This window comes from Corvus hawaiiensis, chromosome 28 (genome assembly GCF_020740725.1).
Source record: "Corvus hawaiiensis isolate bCorHaw1 chromosome 28, bCorHaw1.pri.cur, whole genome shotgun sequence".
In the NCBI taxonomy this organism is placed as follows: Eukaryota; Metazoa; Chordata; class Aves; order Passeriformes; family Corvidae; genus Corvus; species Corvus hawaiiensis.
This window is the reverse complement of record NC_063240.1, coordinates 6937008-6956206: the sequence shown is the minus strand read 5'-3', so window position 1 is coordinate 6956206 and position 19199 is coordinate 6937008. Positions and strand designations below refer to the sequence as shown.

Here is a 19199-nt window from a genome sequence, read left to right as displayed (position 1 = left end):
TGTGTGACCCCGCCGAGCAAGGGATGCTCTGGGCGCCGGGGGCCACATTTTGGGGGGCTGGGGGGTGTGCATGGTGTGTAAAGGCCTCCTTAGCATATCTAATTACTGATTGTTTATTGGCGTTGGGCGCCTTCTGAAGGAAATGACCCCAAAATCCGGCACTAGACCGATGGAATGGGATGTGGATATTGAGATAATACCAGGGAGGGTATTCCCAAAATGTTGTATTTTAAGGGGATTTCATTGTTGGTGTCCTCTGCCTTTCCCAGTGTCCCCCCCATTCCTCAGCGTGTCCCCCCTCCCAGTGTCCCCCCTTTCCCACTGCCCCCCCTATTTCCCGGCGTGTGTCCCCCTTTCCTGGTCTCCCTCCCTTCTTGGTGTCACCCCCATTCCCGATGTGTCCCCGCCTCTCCCGGTGCCCCCCTCTTTCCCATTGTCTTTCGAACGGGTTTATGAGGATGGGGGACCCGATGAGGCTGCGGGGGACCCCGCTGTCCCCCTGTCCCCGCTGTGTGTCCAGGGGGTCCCACCGGTAGGTTCATGCGGGTGCTTTCCCGTGGGGACGCCGCGGTGCCGCTCGAGGGGTCCCATGGGTGCCCCCCCCCCCCGGGTCCCCGGCTGCGGTGACAGCTGCCGGGGTGAGGGGGGGGTTGGCGGCTCCGGTTACGGTGACATCAACCCTACCTTCCCACCTGGCGCGGGCGGGGGGCACGGGCCCCCCTCCCCTGGGGGTCGCGGGGGGGGTGAGGGTGACAGCTGAGCCGCTCTCGGGACGCCGGAGCCCCCAGCGCCGCCGGGGGCGTCCTGGAACGGGGGGGACCCACCGGGGGGGGGGGGGACCCACCCCCAGCTATGGGACCCGCGCGGCCGGGACCCCCCCTGCGAGCGGAAGGGACAGCGGTGACACAGGAGCAGCGGCGGAGGCGGCCGGAGCAGCTCAGGTGGGCAGAGCGAGGCGCGGGCGGGGGGCAGATGCCGCGGGGAAGGACTCCCAGCCCCGGGAAAGGACGGGAAGGGAAGGGGGGCAGAGTGACCCCCCCCAGCAGGGACACCCGCTCTGTGGGATCAGGGAGGTCTCTCTGCGATCGGAGCTCCCGGGAATTGCAGCGAGAGGAGGAACTCTGGGGGGCTGCCCCCCCTTCCTGCCCCGTTCCCCCAGTGCCGCGGGTCGCGGAGATACTGGGGGGGGGGGGGAAGTGGGAAGTCCAGCAACTCCCCCCGCCCCCCAAAGCTTTGTGCATGCGGGGGGAGGGCTGAGCGTGCTGGGGGATGGGGAAACTGAGGCACGGAGCAGGGACAGCGACAACGGACATGCCCGGGGCTGTTCACCCGCTCCGTGTCGGAGATATCCAAGTGGAGACTCCCCTCGTTCCCGGCACATCCCCCTGTCCCCACCCGCTGCCTCAGTTTCCCCCCAGCCACGCTGGGGACATGCACAGTGACCGTCCCCTCTGCTCCTCCACCGCCGTGAATGGGTCCCTGTTTGTCACCCCGCTGCTGCCGTGTCCCCCTCCCCGCCGTGCCCCCTCCTCCCCGTGCCCTCCTCTTCCCGCTGCCTTTTCTTTTCCCGCACAATCGCTGGCATTTATGGCGCCGGAGGCTCCGGTTACCCTGCGCCCGCTCGCTGTCACCACACAGGCTGGTGACGGTGACACCGGACCCCCCGCTCGGGGTTTCAGGCGCCCGAGGCGCCCCCGGCCCCCAAACTCCCCCCGCGCGGGTGGATTCTCAGGTGGCCGATAGACACTGAGCCCTTCCCTGGGGTGGCTTTTTGGGGTCCTCCCTTCCCTCCTCCGGCTCTTGGGAACGTTAAATTTGGTGGCTTTCGGGTGCTGCTGTGTGACAAACCGGCCAGAAACAGCTCATTTCCTGCTTGTTGGGGACACCATGGGGACAAAGCTGGGTGTCACTGGGAGCTGTGGCACTGTGGGGACAGGTTTGGATGTCCCTGAGATTGCAGGGACATGGTTGGGTGTCCCAGGGGTTGTGACACCCTGGGGATGGGGTCAGTTGTCCCCAGGGGCTGTGACACCAGGGTCAGGTCCCACTGGGGTCACCTCCTGCCCCGGGGCCTGTGGCACCGCAGAGGGGACCGGGCTGGGGACAGTGCCGGGTCTCACCCGGGCCGGTGTCACCACAGAGGGGCTGGGGACGAGTCCCCGCGCTGGCACCGTCCAGGCTCCCTGACCCCCAGCCCCCCACAATGTCACCCGTCCTCGGTCCCCCGGGGGGGAGGAGGGCGCCGCTTCGATCGCCCCCGCTCCCTGCTCCCATGGAATTAATGATCAATTAATTCCCTGCCCGGTTGCTAATTACCCAGCCCGGCCTCAGCCCCTCGGGGACGGGGGACAGGGTGGGGATGGCGGCCCAGCGCGATGGGGGGACAGTGGTGGTGGCACTGGGGCTGTCCGGATGGGAAGTGCTGTGACACTGTGATGTGTCCCCGGCGATTTTCCAAGACATCCCGGTGGCATTTTGGGAGGGGGAAGAGCCAGTCCGGCTTCCCTCTTGTCCCCATGTCCCCCTGTCCCTCTGTCCATGTGTCCTCATCCTCCTGTCCCCAAGTCCCCAGCCCTGCCATGTCACCAGCAGTGGCTTCCCCACGTGCTGCTGGTGACAAACCAGTATGGCCCCAGCTGGGGTCCAGTCACACCCCAAGGTCCCCTCAGCCACTCCCTGTGGTGGCCCCTTGCCCCCGGCACCAACACCCAGAGAGCCCCAGAGACCCCTGAGGGTTTGGGGTGCTCCGGGGGGGGACCCCGGCACCCAGGTGAGTGCCACCCCTCCCAGCTCTGCCCGTGCCCGCAGGTGCGGTGGGTGCCCACCCAGGGCGGGGGCCACCATGGGACCCCCACCCCGCGTGCCCCTGGTGCTGCTGCTGCTGCTGGCGGCCGAGAGGTCGGCGAGGGGCACCTTCCCCGAGGAGCCCGGCCCCATCGCCGTGGCCCCCCCGGACTGTGAGTGCCCCCCCGGGGCTGGGGGGTCGGGGTGCTGCACTGGGGCACGGGGGGAGGCACGGCTTGGCATGGAGAGGGGCTTGGGGGGATATGGGGTGAAGGCAGGAGGGGGACACCCATGGGAGGATTTTGGAATGAAGATACGATGAGACCGCCCGTGGGCAGGGCTGGGGTTTGGGTTACTTTGGGGGGCACCTATGGAAGGGGTTTAGGGGTTTTAGGGTGATTAGGGGTGAAGGCAGGCGGGGGACACCCATGGAAGTGGATTTCGGGCTGAAGGCAGGAGGGAGGTGCCTCCCTGGGCAGGCTGGGTGTGGGGGGTCACCTGGGCTGTGCGGGGGTGCCCGGCCCCGTGTGACCCCCGTGTCCCCCCAGATGTGAAGCACTACCCGGTGTTCGTGGGCCACGGCACCGCCCGCCCGGGGGGCCCCGAGGGGGGGGGCACCCAGCGCCTCAACATCCAGCGCATCCTCAAGGTCAACCGGACCCTCTTCATCGGGGAAAGGTCTGAACCCCGGCACCCCAAAGCTTCCCCTCCACCGGGATGGGCAACCCACAGCCATCCCACCGCTCTTTCCTGGGGAGAACCCCACTACCTGCTCGGGGCACCCCAAGCTCTGCCATGGGGTATTTGGGGGGGGTTCATTGTCACTTTCATTGCCCCGGTGATGTTCATTGTCCAGCCCAGATCCCCAAACCTTCCCGGGGGGGTGGGGGTGGGTCCTGCACCCCCAACATGCCTTGCTGGGGGGGCACATCCCAGCTGGGAGGTGGTGACACCCGTGTCCCCCTCCCCAGGGACAACGTCTATCGGGTCAGCCTGGAGCCCAGCGGGGCCGCTGAGATGCGCTACCACCGGGTAAGTGCTGGGGGTCTCGGGGGCTTTCGGGGGTGTCAGGGAGATCTGGGGGGGTCTCAGGGGAGTCTCAGGGGGGTGCTGTTGTCTACTCCCTGTCCCCACACTGGTTTCCCCCCTCCAGAAGCTGACGTGGCGCTCGAACCAGCACGACATCAGCATCTGCCGGATGAAGGGCAAGCACGAGGTACAGGCTGGGGGGGCCCGCGCCCCATGAGGACCCCCGGGTGGGGACTGAGCACCCTCTGTCACCCCAACAAGGCCACCCTGTCCCGTCCCCAGTGTCACCCCCCACTCCCTGGAAGCGGTTGTATCTCTGATTTATTGGCTGCTTGGCTAATTGGGTTTGTAATTAATTATTTGGGGGCCAGAAATCCCATTCCCAGCTCCCATAAATGCACTTCTGGGGTGAGAACAGCCCTCCCAGGCCACCCCCTCACAGTGATGGGGCCTGGGTGGGGTGGGATGAGGTGAGGGGGGTTTTGGGGTGCTGAGGTGACGGTCCCCTCTCCCGGCGCAGGCAGAGTGCCGAAATTTCGTCAAGGTGCTGCTGGTGCGGAACGAGAGCCTCCTCTTCGTCTGTGGCACCAACGCCTTCAACCCCGTCTGCGCCAACTACAGCGTGAGCTCCCCCGGCAGGGGTCCCCATTTGGGAGGGGGGCTTGGGGCCAAGGAAGGAGGGGACACCAATGGGAAGGGGTTTTGGGGTGAAGACAGGAGGGGGCACCCATGGGAAGGGTCTGTAGCATCAACACCTTCAACCCTGAGCCACCCCCAGGATGGGGACCCCCGGGTCCCCCCCATTCCCGGGTGTGTCCTCACGTCCCCTCTCACCCGCTCTAGATGGACACGCTGGAGCCCGTCGGGGACAACATCAGCGGCATGGCCCGGTGTCCCTATGACCCCAAGCACGCCAACGTGGCCCTGTTCACAGGTCAGTGGTGGCACTGCTGGTGTCACAGTGGGCACCACATCCCCCAGCCCCGCTGACACCCCTGTCCCGCGCAGGGGGGATGCTCTTCACCGCCACGGTGACAGATTTCCTGGCCATCGACGCCGTCATCTACCGCAGCCTGGGGGACAGCCCGACCCTGCGCACCGTCAAACATGACTCCAAGTGGTTCAAAGGTGTGTCCCCACCCTGGGCCGTGCCAGGACATGGCACACGTCCCCTGTGGCCCCACCCTGGGCCATCCCTGACCCCGCTGTCCCCACAGAGCCCTACTTCGTGCACGCCGTGGAATGGAGGAGCCACGTCTACTTCTTCTTCCGAGAGATCGCCATGGAGTTCAACTACCTGGAGAAGGTGGGACACCTCCCACCGGGAAGTGGATGATCCTTAAGCTCCCTTCCAACCCAAACCATTCTGTGATGCCCACAGGGACACCCGGGGTGGGGACAGGGACACAGGGACGGCCACTGGGGTAGGGTGGTGACGGGTGTCCTCCCCGCAGGTGGTGGTGTCACGGGTGGCCCGGGTGTGCAAGAACGACATGGGGGGCTCGCAGCGGGTGCTGGAGAAGCAGTGGACGTCCTTCCTCAAGGCCCGGCTCAACTGCTCCGTGCCGGGCGATTCCCACTTCTACTTCAATGTCATTCAAGCCGTGACCGACATCCTGGAGCTGGACGGGCGCCCCGTGGTCCTGGCCGTGTTCTCCACGCCTGCCAACAGGTCAGAGCCTCTTGTGCCCTGCCCAGACCCTCGGGGCTGGGATGGGGTCCCAAAATGTGCCTCAGTGCCCATGGGGGATGTGGGGGTTAGGCTGGGGATGAGGATTATGGGGCTGGAGACAGGCGTGTGGGGCTGGGAGCAGGGACACGGGGTTGGGAATGGGGATGTGGGGCTGGGGACCAGCTGGGATGTGAGCAATCAGGGATGATCTGGGCTGGTTCCTCAGTGGGATCTGAGCTGGATGCCAGCTGGGATCTGGGTGGAATCCAGGCTGGATCCAGAGCGGGATCTGGGATGAGTGGTGGGATGGGTCTGGCTGGGTCCTGTACAGGATCTGGACTTGTTTCCTTTTGGGATCTGCTGGGCCCCTCGCACTCCCTGGGGCCTCCCTGCGTTCACCCCACAGCCGTGTCCCCACAGCATTCCCGGCTCCGCCGTCTGCGCCTTCGACATGGCCCAACTGGCCGCCGTCTTCGAGGGACGGTTCAGGGAGCAGAAGTCACCCGAGTCCATCTGGACACCTGTGCCCGAGGACATGGTGCCAAAGCCACGGTGAGGGGCAGGGGTGGGGACAGGGGTGATGATAACCACGGCCAGTACCAGCACGGCTGGGGACAGGCTGGGGACAGCGCCACTGAGCCGTGCCCTGGCCGCAGGCCCGGGTGCTGCGCGTCCCCGGGGATGCGCTACAACTCCTCCAGCGCCTTCCCCGACGAGATCCTCAACTTCGTCAAGACGCACCCGCTGATGGACGAGGCAGGTGCCGGCCCTGGGCAACGCCCCCTGGATCCTCCGCACCATGACCCGGTGGGTGCCCGGGGGGGCTGGGGGGGCACTGGGGGGCACTGGGAGGGCTGGGAGGGGCTGGGAGGGGCTGGAGGTGCTGGCCAGAGCCTCCCGTGCTGCCTTTCCATGCTTGTGCCAGCACTGGGAGCACTGGGAGAGCTGATAAATCTCATACACTTTGCAGTCAGGATTGTCTCGTCCTAATTAAATCTGCCTTAATTGCTGCTTGATGGGGAATTAATCAAGCGGCACTCTCGGGCCTCAGCCTCCCGCCGGCAGGGCAGCTGGGGCGTGAGCAGGGATGGGGACAGGGACACGGAATGGGAATGGGCACATGGGGATGGGGGGTGGGGATGGGGACAGGGTTGTGGGGCTGGACCTGGGGACGTAGGGCTGGGGATGGGGACATGGAGATGGGGTTGTGGGGCTGGGTCCCCTCACCCTGCCCCAGTTCCCCCCTCCCTGGGGACACCGGGACTCTCCCACACCCCAACGCTTCTCCCTCCCCCCACTCAGGTACCAGCTCCGCAAGATCGTGGTGGACAACGCAGCGGGGCCGTGGGGCAACCACACCGTGGTGTTCCTGGGCTCCAGCACCGGCACCATACTCAAGTTCCTCATCCTGCCCAATGCCACCAGCAGCCCCGTGCCCACCGCCCCTGGCAGCCAGAGCGTCTTCCTGGAGGAGTTTGAGACCTACCAGCCTGGGAGGTGAGTTCCAGGGTGCCAGAGGGGGGAGAGGGGGTGATAAAAGGCGTGGGTGGGCTGCTCAGATGGATGGATGGATGGATGGAGAGGATGGGTCAGGGGGATGCAAGGGTGGAGGGAATGGATGAGAAAATCTCCTCTGGACTAGGACAGGCTCTGTGGAGGGCCCTGTGGACCAGGGCTGAGGCTATGCTGAGCTCTGCCCTGTCCCCAGGTGTGGCCGGGACACGGAGGACGAGCGACGGCTCCTGGGGCTGGAGCTGGACAAGGCAGCGGGGTCCCTGCTGCTGGCCTTCCCCCCGTGCGTGGCCAGGGTGCCCGTGGCTCGCTGCCAGCAGCACTCGGGCTGCATGAAGTGAGTGCCTGGGGTGGGCAGGGCTCGCTGGTGGGGGCTGTGCAAGGAGTGGGGGGTCTGCATAACCTCACGTCCCAGGAATTCACCCTGTGCTGGGATCCGGCTGGACAGGGCTCAGCACGGCTGGGAGCATGGCTGGGGAAACTGAGGCACAGCACGGTGCCATGGGGGTCGGGGTGTTGTGTCCCCCCATCAGAGCTGACCCCGACATCTCTGCCCCCTGCCAGGAACTGCCTGGGGAGCCGGGATCCCTACTGCGGCTGGACAACCGAGGGCTCCTGCGTCTTCCTGGAGCCCAGTCCCAGGTAACGCTGCCAGGCCTGGGGGACACTGGCAGGAACAGTGGGGTCCCCAGAGAGCACCGGCTCCTGTAGCCCCCAGTTGCTGAGCCCCAACAAACTCATTGCTCGCTGAAGGGAGCTGGGAGACCCTGCCAGGCCATTAGGGACCCACTGACCCCCCCTTTGCACCCCCAGGGTGGCCTTCGAGCAGGACATCGCCGGCGGCAGCACATCCCACCTGGGCGAGTGCGAGGGTGAGTGCGGGGGCCGGGACCGGGCTCGGGGATGCTGCAGTGGCAGCCGCAGGTCCCCTGACGTGTCCCCAACCCCAGGGCTGGTGACGGAGAGCTTCGTGGACGAGCCGGACGGGCTGGTGTCGGTGAACCTCCTGGTGATCTCCTCCGTCGCCGCCTTCGTCATCGGCGCCGTCATCTCCGGCTTCAGCGTGTGCTGGTTCATCGGGCACCGGGACCGCAAGGAGCTGGCGCGGCGCAAGGACAAGGAGACGATCCTGGCGCACAGTGAGTCGGTGGTGAGCGTCAGCCGCCTGGGCGAGCGGCGGGCGCGCGGCGCCTTGCTGGCCCCGCTCATGCCCAACGGGTGGCCCAAGGAGCTGGGCAAGGTCACCCAACACGACCTGGACTCGGGGGTGCTGCCCACGCCGGAGCAGACCCCGCTGCAGCAGAAACGCTGCCCCGGCGCCCTCCAAAACTGCACCTGGGAGCAGAGTCACAACATCATCAACGCGGCTTTGCGGGACCCTGGAGGCTCCGGCCCCGCGGGCGCCGGGCGGGGGCACGGCGGCTCCGGCCGCCCGCCGCGGGGCATCCCCCTCTCCTGCCACGCCATCCTGGTGGACCAGGAGCTGGAGGCCGAACTCAGCGACTCCTCAGGTGACGGGCATTGGGGTCGGGACCCTCAGGAGGGTCCCCGCACCCGGCAGCACCCACCCGCCGGCGCCCGCCGCCCACCCCGCAGCTCCTACGGCGACTTCGGCGGGACGCCGCACCCCAGCCCCGAGCGCCGGCGGGTGGTCTCGGCACCCAGCGGGGAGGGCGGAGACTTTACCGAGGGTCCGCCCTGGCACCCCGAGCAGCTGAACTTCAACGCCAACAACGGCACGGGCCGCCCCGGCGCCCACCTCAAGAGGAACCACACGTTCAACAGCGGCGAGGCGGCGGCGGGCGGCTACGGGCGGCACGGGACCGCAGCCCGGGCAGCGCGGGCACCGGGAACCCCGCGGCCGCTGACGGACCTGCACCACCTCCTGCGCTACGGCGTGGAGCGGACTCCCTCGGGAAAATAGGGTCCCACCCTGTGTGCGTCCCCCTCGCCAGGACACTGAAGGGGGCCCCCGGCTCCCTGGGGACAGGGAGGGGTGGCCGGGCAGGCGCCGCGGGCATGGGGTGAGGTGCTGCATGGGTGAGGGGGGGACAGGCACCCCCTGGGTGCCCCCGGATAGGGTTTGGGGGTGTCCCCGGCTGGCGTGGGGCAGTGCCCTGCGCTCCGGCTGTTTTGTCCCATATGCCGGGGGGGGCCGTCCTCCGTGTCCCCTCCCCAGGCTGGACCCAGGGCCCGCGGCACCCTGGGAGGGGGATCCCTGGGAGGCAGCAGGATGGACACACGGACACGGGCACCGGGCTGTGCCCCCCAGCCCGTCAGTGGCACCCGGGAGGCTTTTGGGTGCTGCCAGCCCCCTGGGGACACCCGGCCAGGGGTGCACTGGTTGTGGTGATGGAACCTGGTGAACATTTTGGGCGCGGGGGGCTGGGAGCCCCCGAATGTGGCGTTATCTGGGGATGGCGTACACTCCCACCCCCAGTCTGGGGTCAACCCCTTCCCAGTGCCAGCCTGGGGGTTGCCCATCTTTCCCCCAGGCACCCCCTCCTGGAAAGCACAGCCGTGGTGGGGGGGCACCGCTGAGGGGTCCCCACCGAACCCACTCTCTGCTGGCAAAGGGTGCCCTTTCGGTGCCACCCCTGCCCGGCGCCCACCCGGGGTGGCGTGTCGCGGGGGAGTGGCAGGTCCCCGGGGTCTGGCAGGTCCCCAGGGGGTGGCAGGCTGTAAATAGGGCAGGGGGCGGCGAGAGCCCCCCCCCCAGCGGCCATGCATGCGGCCGCCCGCGGGCTGTACCCCGCGGCCCCAATAAACACCCGGTTACCGGAGGCGACTCCCCCGCCGCCGCCTCGGCACCTTCTTGACCACCCCCGGGAGCCGGGACCGGCCGGGGGGACACAGGGCTGGGGGGCCACAGGGCTGGGGGGCCACAGGGTCACACCCCCGCCGTGGGCACACGCACAGCCCAGCGCGCACACCCCCGCACCCACCCGTGCTCGGCCCCTCCCCACGCACCCGCCCCCCGTCCCGACGCCTCGAGGGTCCCTATCCCGCTTTCCCCACGAACTCCCCTGGGTTGAAGCAGCGCCGGCACTGTGTCCCTGCCCGTGCCACCCCACACCTGCCGTGTCCCCTGCCTGTCCCCTTTCCCGGCCATCTCGTGCCCCACGAGGCCACCCACGGGGGTCACCCACCCCCCGCTGCCCCCCTCAGGCATTGCTGTCCCCTGGTCTGAGCACCTGCAGGGGCTGGGGGACACCTGGTGCCCTGAGTGTCTCTGGTGGCACGGGAACAGCTGGGGTGGGGACTTCTGGCAAAGGGACACTTGATGCGGCAATATGTGGCGTGGGGACACCCGGCATTGGGCTCCTTGGGGTTGGGGACGCCAATCATTGGGGTCCTTGGCGTGGGGACACCAGGGGTGGGTACATCTGGCGTGGAGACACCTGGGCTGGCGGCCATCGGGTCTCTTGGAATTGGTTCACCTGGGATGGGGACACTTGGAGAGTGTGGGGACAGCGGCCATTGAGTGTCTTGAGGTGGGGCAAAGGGACACGTGGCAAGGGGACACCTGGGGTGGGGATAACTGGGGTGGAGACACCTGGAGCGGGGGTGGAACACCGGTTCCTCGGCGCGGGGACACGTGGCAAGGGGACCGGGCTGTTCCTGTCCGCCGCCCGGGCCGGGCTGTCCCCGCCGCTGTCCCCGCCGCTGTCCCTGGGCTGTCCCCGGGCTGTCCCCGCCGCTGTCCCCGCGTCGTTCCTGTCCCCGCCGCTGTCCTCGTCGCTGTCCCCGGGCCGTTCCTGTCCCCGGGCTGTCCCTGGGCTGTCCCCGGGCCGTTTCTGTCCCCGGGCTGTCCCCGGGCCGTTCCTGTCCCCGGGCTGTCCCCGGGCTGTCCCCGGGCTGTCCCCGGGCCGTTCCTGTCCCCGGGCTGTCCCCGGGCCGTTCCTGTCCCCGGGCCGTTCCTGTCCCCGGGCTGTCCCCGGGCTATCCCCGGGCCGTTCCTGTCCCCGGGCCGTTCCTGTCCCCGGGCCGTTCCTGTCCCCGGGCTGTCCCCGGGCTGTCCCCGGGCCGTTCCTGTCCCCGGGCTGTCCCCGGGCTGTCCCCGGGCCGTTCCTGTCCCCGCCGCTGCCCCCGGAGCCCCGCGACGATCGCGCCCCGAGCCCCAAGCCACGCCCCCGGCCCCGCCCCTCCCTCCTCATTGGCGGAGACCCGGCCCCGCCCCTTCGCTGATTGGCTCCCGCCGCCCTCACGTCCCCCGCTGGGCGGGGCTCGGGGGTCGCGGTCTCGGCCGGGGGTCGCGGCAGAACCCCACCCCCACCCCCGTGAGTACCGTGCCCGGGGCTTGGCGGGAGCGGGAGGGTGGGAAATGGGGCCGGGGGCGTCCCGAGGGGCTCCAGAAGGGCTCCAGAAGGGCTCCAGGGGGGCTCCAGGTGGTCCCGGGGGAAGTCCGGAGGTCCCCGGGGGGCTCCGTGGGGTCCGGGGGAGGTCGGGGGTCCCGAGGTCCCCGGAACACCCCAGGGACACCAGAGGGACACCCCTAGAAACTCAAGGGAACACACCCAGGGTCCCGAGGGAACCCGTCCCCCCCCAGTGACCTGCCTGAAGCCCCCGCGAATGCCCCCAGAACTCGTCCCCCGCAGAGCACGGAGCCAGGCCGGGGGTGCCACGGGCGACCCCAAAGGGCTGCGGGGCTGCCGGGGGCCAGGGGGGCTGCCGGGGGGCCAGGAGGGCTGCCGGGGGGCCAGGGGGGGCTGCGGGGCCGGGGGGGCTGCGGGGCTGCGGGGGGCCGGGGGGGGCTGCCGGGGGCCAGGAGGGCTGCGGGGCCGGGGGGGCTGCCGGGGGCCAGGAGGGCTGCGGGGGGCCAGGGGGGGCTGCCGGGGGCCAGGAGGGCTGCGGGGGGCCAGGGGGGGCTGCCGGGGGCCAGGGGGGGCTGCCGGGGGCCAGGGGGGGCTGCCAGGGGCCAGGAGGGCTGCGGGGGGCCAGGGGGGGCTGCCGGGGGCCAGGAGGGCTGCGGGGGCCCGGGGGGGGGGCTGCCGGGGGCCAGGAGGGCTGCTGGGGGCCAGGGGGGCTGCGGGGCCAAGGGGGTCTGCTGGGGGCCAGGGGCGGCTGCCGCGGCTCGGCTCCCTGCGGGGGTCCGGGGGCTGCCCCGGCCGAGGCGGCGGTGCCGGGCGGCACGTCCCCAGCGCGGGATTGCGACAGACAAATCCAGTCTGGCTTCGGCTGAATCACCCAAAAACCCCTCCCTGGCCCCAAAAGGGGGTGTGGGGATCTGGGAGGGGTTGGGGGGACCCAAGAGGGGTTGAGGGGACCCAGTCCCAGCACATCCTGGCAGGGGAGAAGGGCAAGCCCATCCTAAAGCCCCTTTCACCCCCGTGAGCCCCTCAGAACCCACCAGCCGCTCCCACTCCTGAGTTGGTGGCTCCCAGCCCTCAGGGAGCAGGGGCTGGGAGGTGCTGGGGGGTCTCATCCCCCGGGGGGTCCCCACCGGTCTCACCCACTCATGGCACCCCGAAATCTCTCCCTGCTGCAGCCGCCGCTGCCATGTCAGCCGAAAACGCCGCGGTGCCGGCAGAGGCCGGGCCGGAGGTGCAGGTAGGGGTGCACAGAGGGTTCAGGGGGGTTGCGGGTGGCTCTGAGGACCCCATCTTACTGTCCCCCCCCTCCCAGAGCGTGGTGAGCCGCGTGGCCAACCTGGCCCTGGTGAGCTCTGCCTGCGGGGCCGTGGCCTCGGCCTACGCCTGCACCAAGGAGAGCCACCCGTACGTGCGCTCCGTCTGCGACGCCGCCGAGAAGGGGGTGAAGACGCTGACAGCAGCAGCAGTGAGCGGGGCCCAGCCCCTCCTCACCCGGCTGGAGCCCCAGAGTGAGTGCGGGGGGGGACAGCACCCCACGGGGGCTGGGGGACCCCAAAACTGCTCTCACAGAGCTCTTGTGAGGCAGCAGGAGAAGGAGGACCTGGTTTCACATCTCCCGTTTGTATCACCAATGAATAAAGGGCTGGAGAAGCTGGAGGATGGGAGGGGAAACACCCCACAAGTTTTGGGGTACCCCAAAACGTGGCCCTAGCAGAGCTCCTGCAAGGCAGCAGGGTGCTAAACCCACCTATTTTCACATCTCCAGTTTCCACCGCCAATGAATTTGCCTGCAAAGGGCTGGACAAGCTGGAGGAGAAGCTGCCCATCCTGCAGCAGCCCCCCGAGAGGGTAATGTCACCTGGGGGACACGGGCAGGGCTCCAGCGCTGAGTGAGGAGCTGGCACAAGCTGTCCCTGTGCTGTCCCCTCCCAGGTGGTGGCCGGGACCAGGGAGCTGGTGTCGTGCACGGTGAGTGGGGCGGTGGCAAGGACGCGCTCAGTGCTCGGGGCCGTGGTGGGCACCCGTGTGGGGCGGCTGCTGGCCACAGGCGTGGACACCGTGCTGGGCAAATCGGAGGAGCTGCTGGATCGGTACCTCCCCGGGACGGACGAGGAGCTGGGTGAGTGCCCACCATCTCCTGAACCTCGGGGTGCCAAGCCCCCCTGGGACCCTCACCCTGTTGCTCAGTGCCACCTTGGCATTGCCTACACGTGGTGGCCTCACAGCGGTGCCAAGGCACCAAGGCCACCATGACCTTATGCAGGGGACAGTCCCTGTCTGGAGGACACGGGATGGCACTGGGTGAACTCTCACCTGGAAACTCAAAGGCAAATATAGTCCCATGTGCCTGCCCGGGTATTTATAGCTTGGCACTGGGTGACATTCGGCAGAGCTGGCCCCGTGTCACGGCTGAGGTGACCGCAGAGGCCACCTGGCTTAGGGTGACATCTCCACATGACCTGGTGGCCAAGCATCCCGTGGGTGCCTACGCTGGGCTCCAGTGCCTGGTGTGGGATGGCCCAACCACACTGCCCTCACCCCTGGTCCCACAGCAGCGGCGGCAGGCACGGAGGTGGCCACAGACACGGAGGTGGCCACAGGCACGGAGGTGACCACAGGCACAGAGGTGGCCACAGGCACGGAGGTGACCACGGGCACGGAGGTGACCACGGGCACGGAGGTGGCCACACTGGAGCGGCAGCGGCGGTGGCAGAGCTACTTCGTCCGTGTGGGCTCCCTGTCGGCCAAGCTGCCGCACCGGGCCCTGCGGCGCTCGCTGGGGGACCTGCAGCGGGCACGGCACCGCGCCCAGCGGCTCCTGGCCCAGCTGCACCACGTCATACGGCTGGTAAGGATGGGGCACGGACCGTGCCAGCCCCGTGCCAGCCCCAGGCACCCCCAGGTGTGCTCCCACCCGGCTGAACCTCCCCCCAGATCGAGGAAGGGCAGCAGGGCACGGACGGGCCCTGGCACAGCACCCAGGAGCATCTGCACCGCCTGTGGCTGGAGTGGAGCCAGCAGGACGCGGTGCCCATGGAGCACAGCGAGGTACGGGGCGGGGGGACCGTGGGGGACACCCAGGGATGGGGCCATCTGGAGAGGGTGGGGACGGCGGCCATTGAGTCCCTTGAGGTGGGGACACGTGGCAAGGGGACGCCTGGGGCGGTGACACCTGGAGCAGGGCTGGAACAGCAGCCACAGGGTGCAAGTGTGTGTCCATCCAGGCGGGGTTGGGGTCCATCACCCCCAGCCCCCGCTGCCTGCTGCCCACCCCGCAGGTGGAGGCTCGGACGCTGGCCATGCTCCACGGGCTCCTGCACCAGCTCCATGCCGCCTGCTCCCACCTGGCCGCCGGTGCCCGGGCATTCCCCAGCAGCGTGCAGGAGACGGCGGGACACGTCTGGCACAGCGTGGAGGGCGTCCAGGCTTCCCTGGCCAGCGCCCGCTCCTTCCAGGACCTGTCAGGCCTGGTGCTGGCGCAGAGCCGGGACACGGTGACGCGGGCGCAGCTGAACCTCGAGGGGCTGCTGGAGCACGTGGGGCAGCACACGCCCCTGCCCTGGCTCGTGGGACCCTTCGCCCCCGCGCTCGTGGAGTACCCGGAGGATGTCCCAGTGGACATGTCCAAGTGGGAGGGCTGTGTCACCGTGGGGGGGACGCACCAGGCGCCCGCTGCCCCCCCGGTCTGCAGCCAGCACTGAGCCACCGGTGCCACCGAGCTGGGGGAGCACCCGCCCAGAGCCACAAACCCAAATCCCACCGGGAATGCGGGGACAGTGGGGACGGTGGTGGCACGGTTGGGACCCCATTGTCGCAGCTGCGGACTCCTGTGGGGATGGTGGCATGTGCAGGACACAGCATGAGTCTGTCTGGGATCCAGGGCTGCCCTGAGCCCCAGGAGCACTGGGATTTCGTGTCTTAACAGTTTCAAACGAGTTTAAATAAGAAGAAAACAACGTTTTTGGCCTTAAAGTGACTCAGAGCCTGCAGTGCTGTGGCAGAGCCACCGTGCCGGGCTCACCGGGAGGCTCTGCGCGGGCGGCAGAGCTGAGGGGGGGTTCAATAGGGGGGTGCCGAGGTGGGACAGTGGGACGGGTTTCCGTGGGGTGCTGGGATGGAGGGTGCCACAAGGTGCCAGGACATCTGGACTGTGACCCGCAGCCGTGTGGCACTGAACTTTGTCCCGGTTGTCACGGCCGCGGGGCTGGGTCCGCCCCGGGGTATCCCCGACGTCACAAGCATAGCGTGGTCACAGCACCCGGTGGGGCGACACTGGGCACCCCAGGATTGCCCATCCTCCTGCCGCCGGAACGCACTGGGACCAGTTTGACCAACTCCACCGGGCCAGGTGTGGGGGAGCACCGGGACCCCGTGCTTGGCACCCGCACGAGGGGAGGGGACGCTCGGGGGGTCTGTCCTGGGGGATCCGGTGCCAGGGAAGGTCGGGGGCGGCGATCCAGTGCTGGGGGAGGAGGTCTCTGGTTCCGGGCTCGGGGTGTCACTGCAGCCGGATCCCGGGGAATTGGGTCGGTGTAGACCGGTCCCGGCGGTGTCCGGTCCCCAGGGGGTGTCAATGCAGCCCAGTCCCGGGGGATCCGGTACCAGGGAGGGGGGGTCAGTGCAGCACCGACCGAGGAATGGGGTTCCAGGGCTCAGTGCAGCCCAGTCCCGGGGGATCCGGTGCTGGGCGGGGGACTCGGTGCAGGCCGTTCCCGGGGGTTGGGGATCCCGGTCCCGGTCTCGGTCCCGGTCCCGGGGGTTGGCTGCCGTCCCGGCCCCGCGCTGCCTCGGGTCGCTGCTCCCGGTCCGCCTCGGGCCGGCCCCGCTGGGCGGCTCCGGTCACATGCGCTCGGGGCGGGCTCCGGGGTATAAAGGGCGGCGGGGAGGAGCGGGGCGAGCCCGGAGCCGAACTGCGCCCAGCCGAACTGAGCCCAGCCGAACCGAACCGAGCCCAGCTGCCAGCGGTGAGCACAATCCGGGTCCGGTCCGCGATCCTGGTTCCGATCCCGATTGCGATCCCGGTTCCGATCGCAATCCCGGTTCCGATCGCGATCCCGGTCCTGGTCCCGATCGCAATTCCGGTCCCGGTGCCGGTCTCGGTCCCGGTGTCAATCCTGGTGCCGATTCTGATCCCGGTCCCAATCCCGCCTGTGATGCCGGTTGTGGTCCCGGTCCCAGTCCCAGGGACCCCCCTGTCCCGGGTTTCTCCAACCGCGTGGGAGCTGCCCCGTTCCGGGGAGGGGTAACTTGGGATCCTCCCTTCGGGGAGGGGGGCTGGGGGGGTCTGACCCCACTCACGGTCACGTCCTGTGCCCCCCAGCCCCACCATGGCCACCAGCGAGCCCACGCCGGCGCAGCCCAAGGCAGAGGAGCAGCAGGTCAGTGCGGGCAAGGGGGGCGGTTCGGGGGGGATCCAGGGGGTCCCTGCTTGGAGACAGGGATCGGGGTTATCCCACCCTCCGATGAGCTCGGAGAGCCATGGGAGCACCCCAAAACCATCCCTGGGGGGGTTGGAAGCGCACAGCACACCCCACTCCCTGTGAGATTTGGGGGTGCCTCACCCCCATGCTCACCCCGAGCACTTCTGGGCCCCAGAGCATCGGGACACGCGTGGCCAACCTGCCCCTGGTGAGCTCTGCCTACGACATGGTGTCCTCGGCCTACGCCTGCACCAAGGAGAGCCACCCGTACGTGCGCTCCGTCTGCGACGCCGCCGAGAAGGGGGTGAAGACGCTGACAGCAGCAGCAGTGAGCGGGGCCCAGCCCCTCCTCACCCGGCTGGAGCCCCAGAGTGAGTGCGGGGGGGGACAGCACCCCACGGGGGCTGGGGGACCCCAAAACTGCTCTCACAGAGCTCTTGTGAGGCAGCAGGAGAGGGAGGACCTGGTTTCACATCTCCCGTTTGTATCACCAATGAATAAAGGGCTGGAGAAGCTGGAGGATGGGAGGGGAAACACTCCACAAGTTTTGGGGTACCCCAAAACCTGGCCTTAGCAGAGCTCTTGCAAGGCAGTGGGAGAGGGAGAAGCTCTTTCCTTATTTCTGTTTGTTCTACCAAAAAATACACCTGCAAAGGGCTGGGGAAGGTGGAGGCAGCAGCACCCCTTGAGGGCTGGGGTACCCCAAAACCTGGCCCTAGCAGAGCTCCTGCAAGGCAGCAGGGTGCTAAACCCACCTATTTTCACATCTCCAGTTTCCACTGCCAATGAATTTGCCTGCAAAGGGCTGGACAAGCTGGAGGAGAAGCTGCCCATCCTGCAGCAGCCCCCCGAGAAGGTACCGGGCAGGGCTGGGCTGGGGTGCGCAGCACGCTCGGGGTCCCCCAGTGCTTAACAGAGGTTTGTGTGTCCCCCCAGCTCATCTCGGACACCAAACTGCTGGTGACCTCCACGGTGACGGGGGCCAAGGATGCGCTGACCAACACCGTGGCCGGGGCCAAGGATGCAGTGACCAGCACTGTGGCCGGCGCCAAGGACGCGGTGACCAGCCGGGTGACCGGTGTGATGGACATGACCAAAGGGGCTGTGCAGGGCGGCATGGAGCTGACCAGGTCCGCGGTCAGCAGCGGCGTCAGCACCGTCATGGGCTCCAGTGTGGGCCAGATGGTGGCCAGCGGCGTGGGCTCCGTGCTGGGCAAGTCAGAGGAGCTGGTGGACCATTACCTGCCCATGACGGATGAGGAGCTGGGTGAGCAGCTGATCTCAACCCTCCAGAGAGGGGTGGGCAGAGTCTGGGCAGGGCGGGGGAGGCTCTGTGGGGTGGTGATGGTGGTGCTGGGACCCCCTGAGCAGCTCCTGTCCCACAGCCAAGCTGGCCACGGCCGTGGAGGGCTTCGAGCCAGAGCAGCAGAGGCAGCAGCAGAGCTACTTCGTGCGCCTGGGCTCGCTCTCCACCAAGCTGCAGCACCGAGCGCTCCAGCACTCCCTGGGCAAACTGCAGAGCGCCCGCCAGAGCAGCCAGGACCTGCTGGGCCAGCTCCAGCGCACCCTCGACCTGGTAAGACCCAGCCCCGCAACCCCTGTGCCACCCTGGGGTGTCCCCCGGCAGTCCCCCCACCCAGCCAGGCTGTGCCCCTCTCCCAGGTGGAGCACCTGAGGCAAGGCATGGACCAGAGGCTGCAGGGAGGGCAGGAGAAGCTGCAGCAGCTGTGGCTGGAGTGGAGCAAGAAGCAGCCGGGTGGCGGCAAGGACCAGGCGCCACCGGAGGTAGGAGCAGGGCAGGAGGTCCCCGGGGTGACCCGGGATGTCCCCCCGCCCTCACCCCCCGTGTCCCCCCACAGACGGTGGAGTCGGGCACGCTGACCATGCTGCAGGGCTTGACCCAGCAGCTCCAGAGCTCCTGCCAGCCCTTGGTGTCCAGCCTGCAGGGCCTCCCCGCCAGCATTCAGGACACGGCGGGGCAGGTCCGGCACAACGTGGAGGAGCTGCGGGCAGCGCTGGCCTCCGTCACCTCCCTGCAGGGTGTGACGGGCCCCGTGCTGGCCCGAGCCCGCGACCACGCCACCAAAGCCCGGCAGCTGATGGACGAGCTGGTGGAGCACGTGGCCTTCAACACCCCCCTGACGTGGCTGGTGGGACCCTTCTCCCCCTCGGGCCAGCGCCGGGTGGAGACACAGTAGCCATTCTGGGCTGCTTCCCCTCCAAAAAAGCCTCATTAGGAGCCTTTGCTAACCCCCCCAGCCCCCCAAACCTTGTGCCTGCCTCTGTGGGGACCCTCCTGCCTGCCCCAGCTCCGTCCCTTGTCCCCTTGCTGGGGACCTGCAGTGATGTGCCTTGGCTGCCCCAAGTGCCTCTTGGGGGTCCCCCATGACCTCGGTGCCTTCAAACCCCTGGCCTTGTAGGGTCAAAACAGCACAAGAAACAATAAACTCTGGTTAGTTTTGCACTGGA

At 68.5% G+C, this 19199-nt stretch overlaps 3 protein-coding genes across 5 annotated transcripts; all 3 read left to right on the top strand.

Annotated features, from left to right (window-relative positions):
* Positions 1–833: 833 nt before the first annotated feature.
* Positions 834–9785, top strand: SEMA6B (semaphorin 6B). Its single transcript, XM_048287613.1, is given in 18 exon segments — positions 834–941; positions 2809–2957; positions 3333–3462; positions 3756–3816; positions 3938–4000; positions 4334–4435; positions 4657–4747; positions 4822–4941; positions 5031–5119; positions 5268–5485; positions 5906–6037; positions 6142–6244; positions 6246–6292; positions 6788–6982; positions 7194–7334; positions 7562–7639; positions 7811–7869; positions 7948–9785. Coding segments are annotated over 18 exon segments (2841 nt in total). The 5' UTR covers positions 834–852; the 3' UTR covers positions 8922–9785.
* Positions 9786–11197: 1412 nt separating this feature from the next.
* LOC125317696 (perilipin-3-like) lies at positions 11198–15282 on the top strand. Of its 2 annotated transcripts, XM_048287624.1 has the most exons (8): positions 11198–11277; positions 12486–12547; positions 12623–12818; positions 13076–13158; positions 13243–13429; positions 13863–14158; positions 14245–14358; positions 14589–15282. In XM_048287624.1, exons 2-8 carry the CDS (start codon positions 12497–12499, stop codon positions 15009–15011), a joined length of 1350 nt encoding a protein of 449 aa, XP_048143581.1. In that variant the 5' UTR covers positions 11198–11277; positions 12486–12496; the 3' UTR covers positions 15012–15282. The 2 variants fall into 2 exon arrangements, with proteins under 2 accessions (XP_048143581.1, XP_048143582.1); XM_048287625.1 differs by lacking the exon at positions 11198–11277 and having other exon boundaries at positions 12205–12547; positions 13866–14158.
* Positions 15283–16138: 856 nt separating this feature from the next.
* On the top strand, positions 16139–19194 carry LOC125317697 (perilipin-3-like). Of its 2 annotated transcripts, none has more exons than XM_048287627.1 (8): positions 16139–16255; positions 16632–16688; positions 16906–17101; positions 17504–17586; positions 17667–17997; positions 18116–18306; positions 18393–18515; positions 18590–19194. In XM_048287627.1, the coding sequence occupies exons 1-8, from the start codon at positions 16154–16156 to the stop codon at positions 18926–18928; spliced, it is 1422 nt and encodes a 473-aa protein (XP_048143584.1). In that variant the 5' UTR covers positions 16139–16153; the 3' UTR covers positions 18929–19194. The 2 variants fall into 2 exon arrangements, with proteins under 2 accessions (XP_048143584.1, XP_048143583.1); XM_048287626.1 differs by having other exon boundaries at positions 16166–16274; positions 16631–16688.
* Positions 19195–19199: the final 5 nt, after the last annotated feature.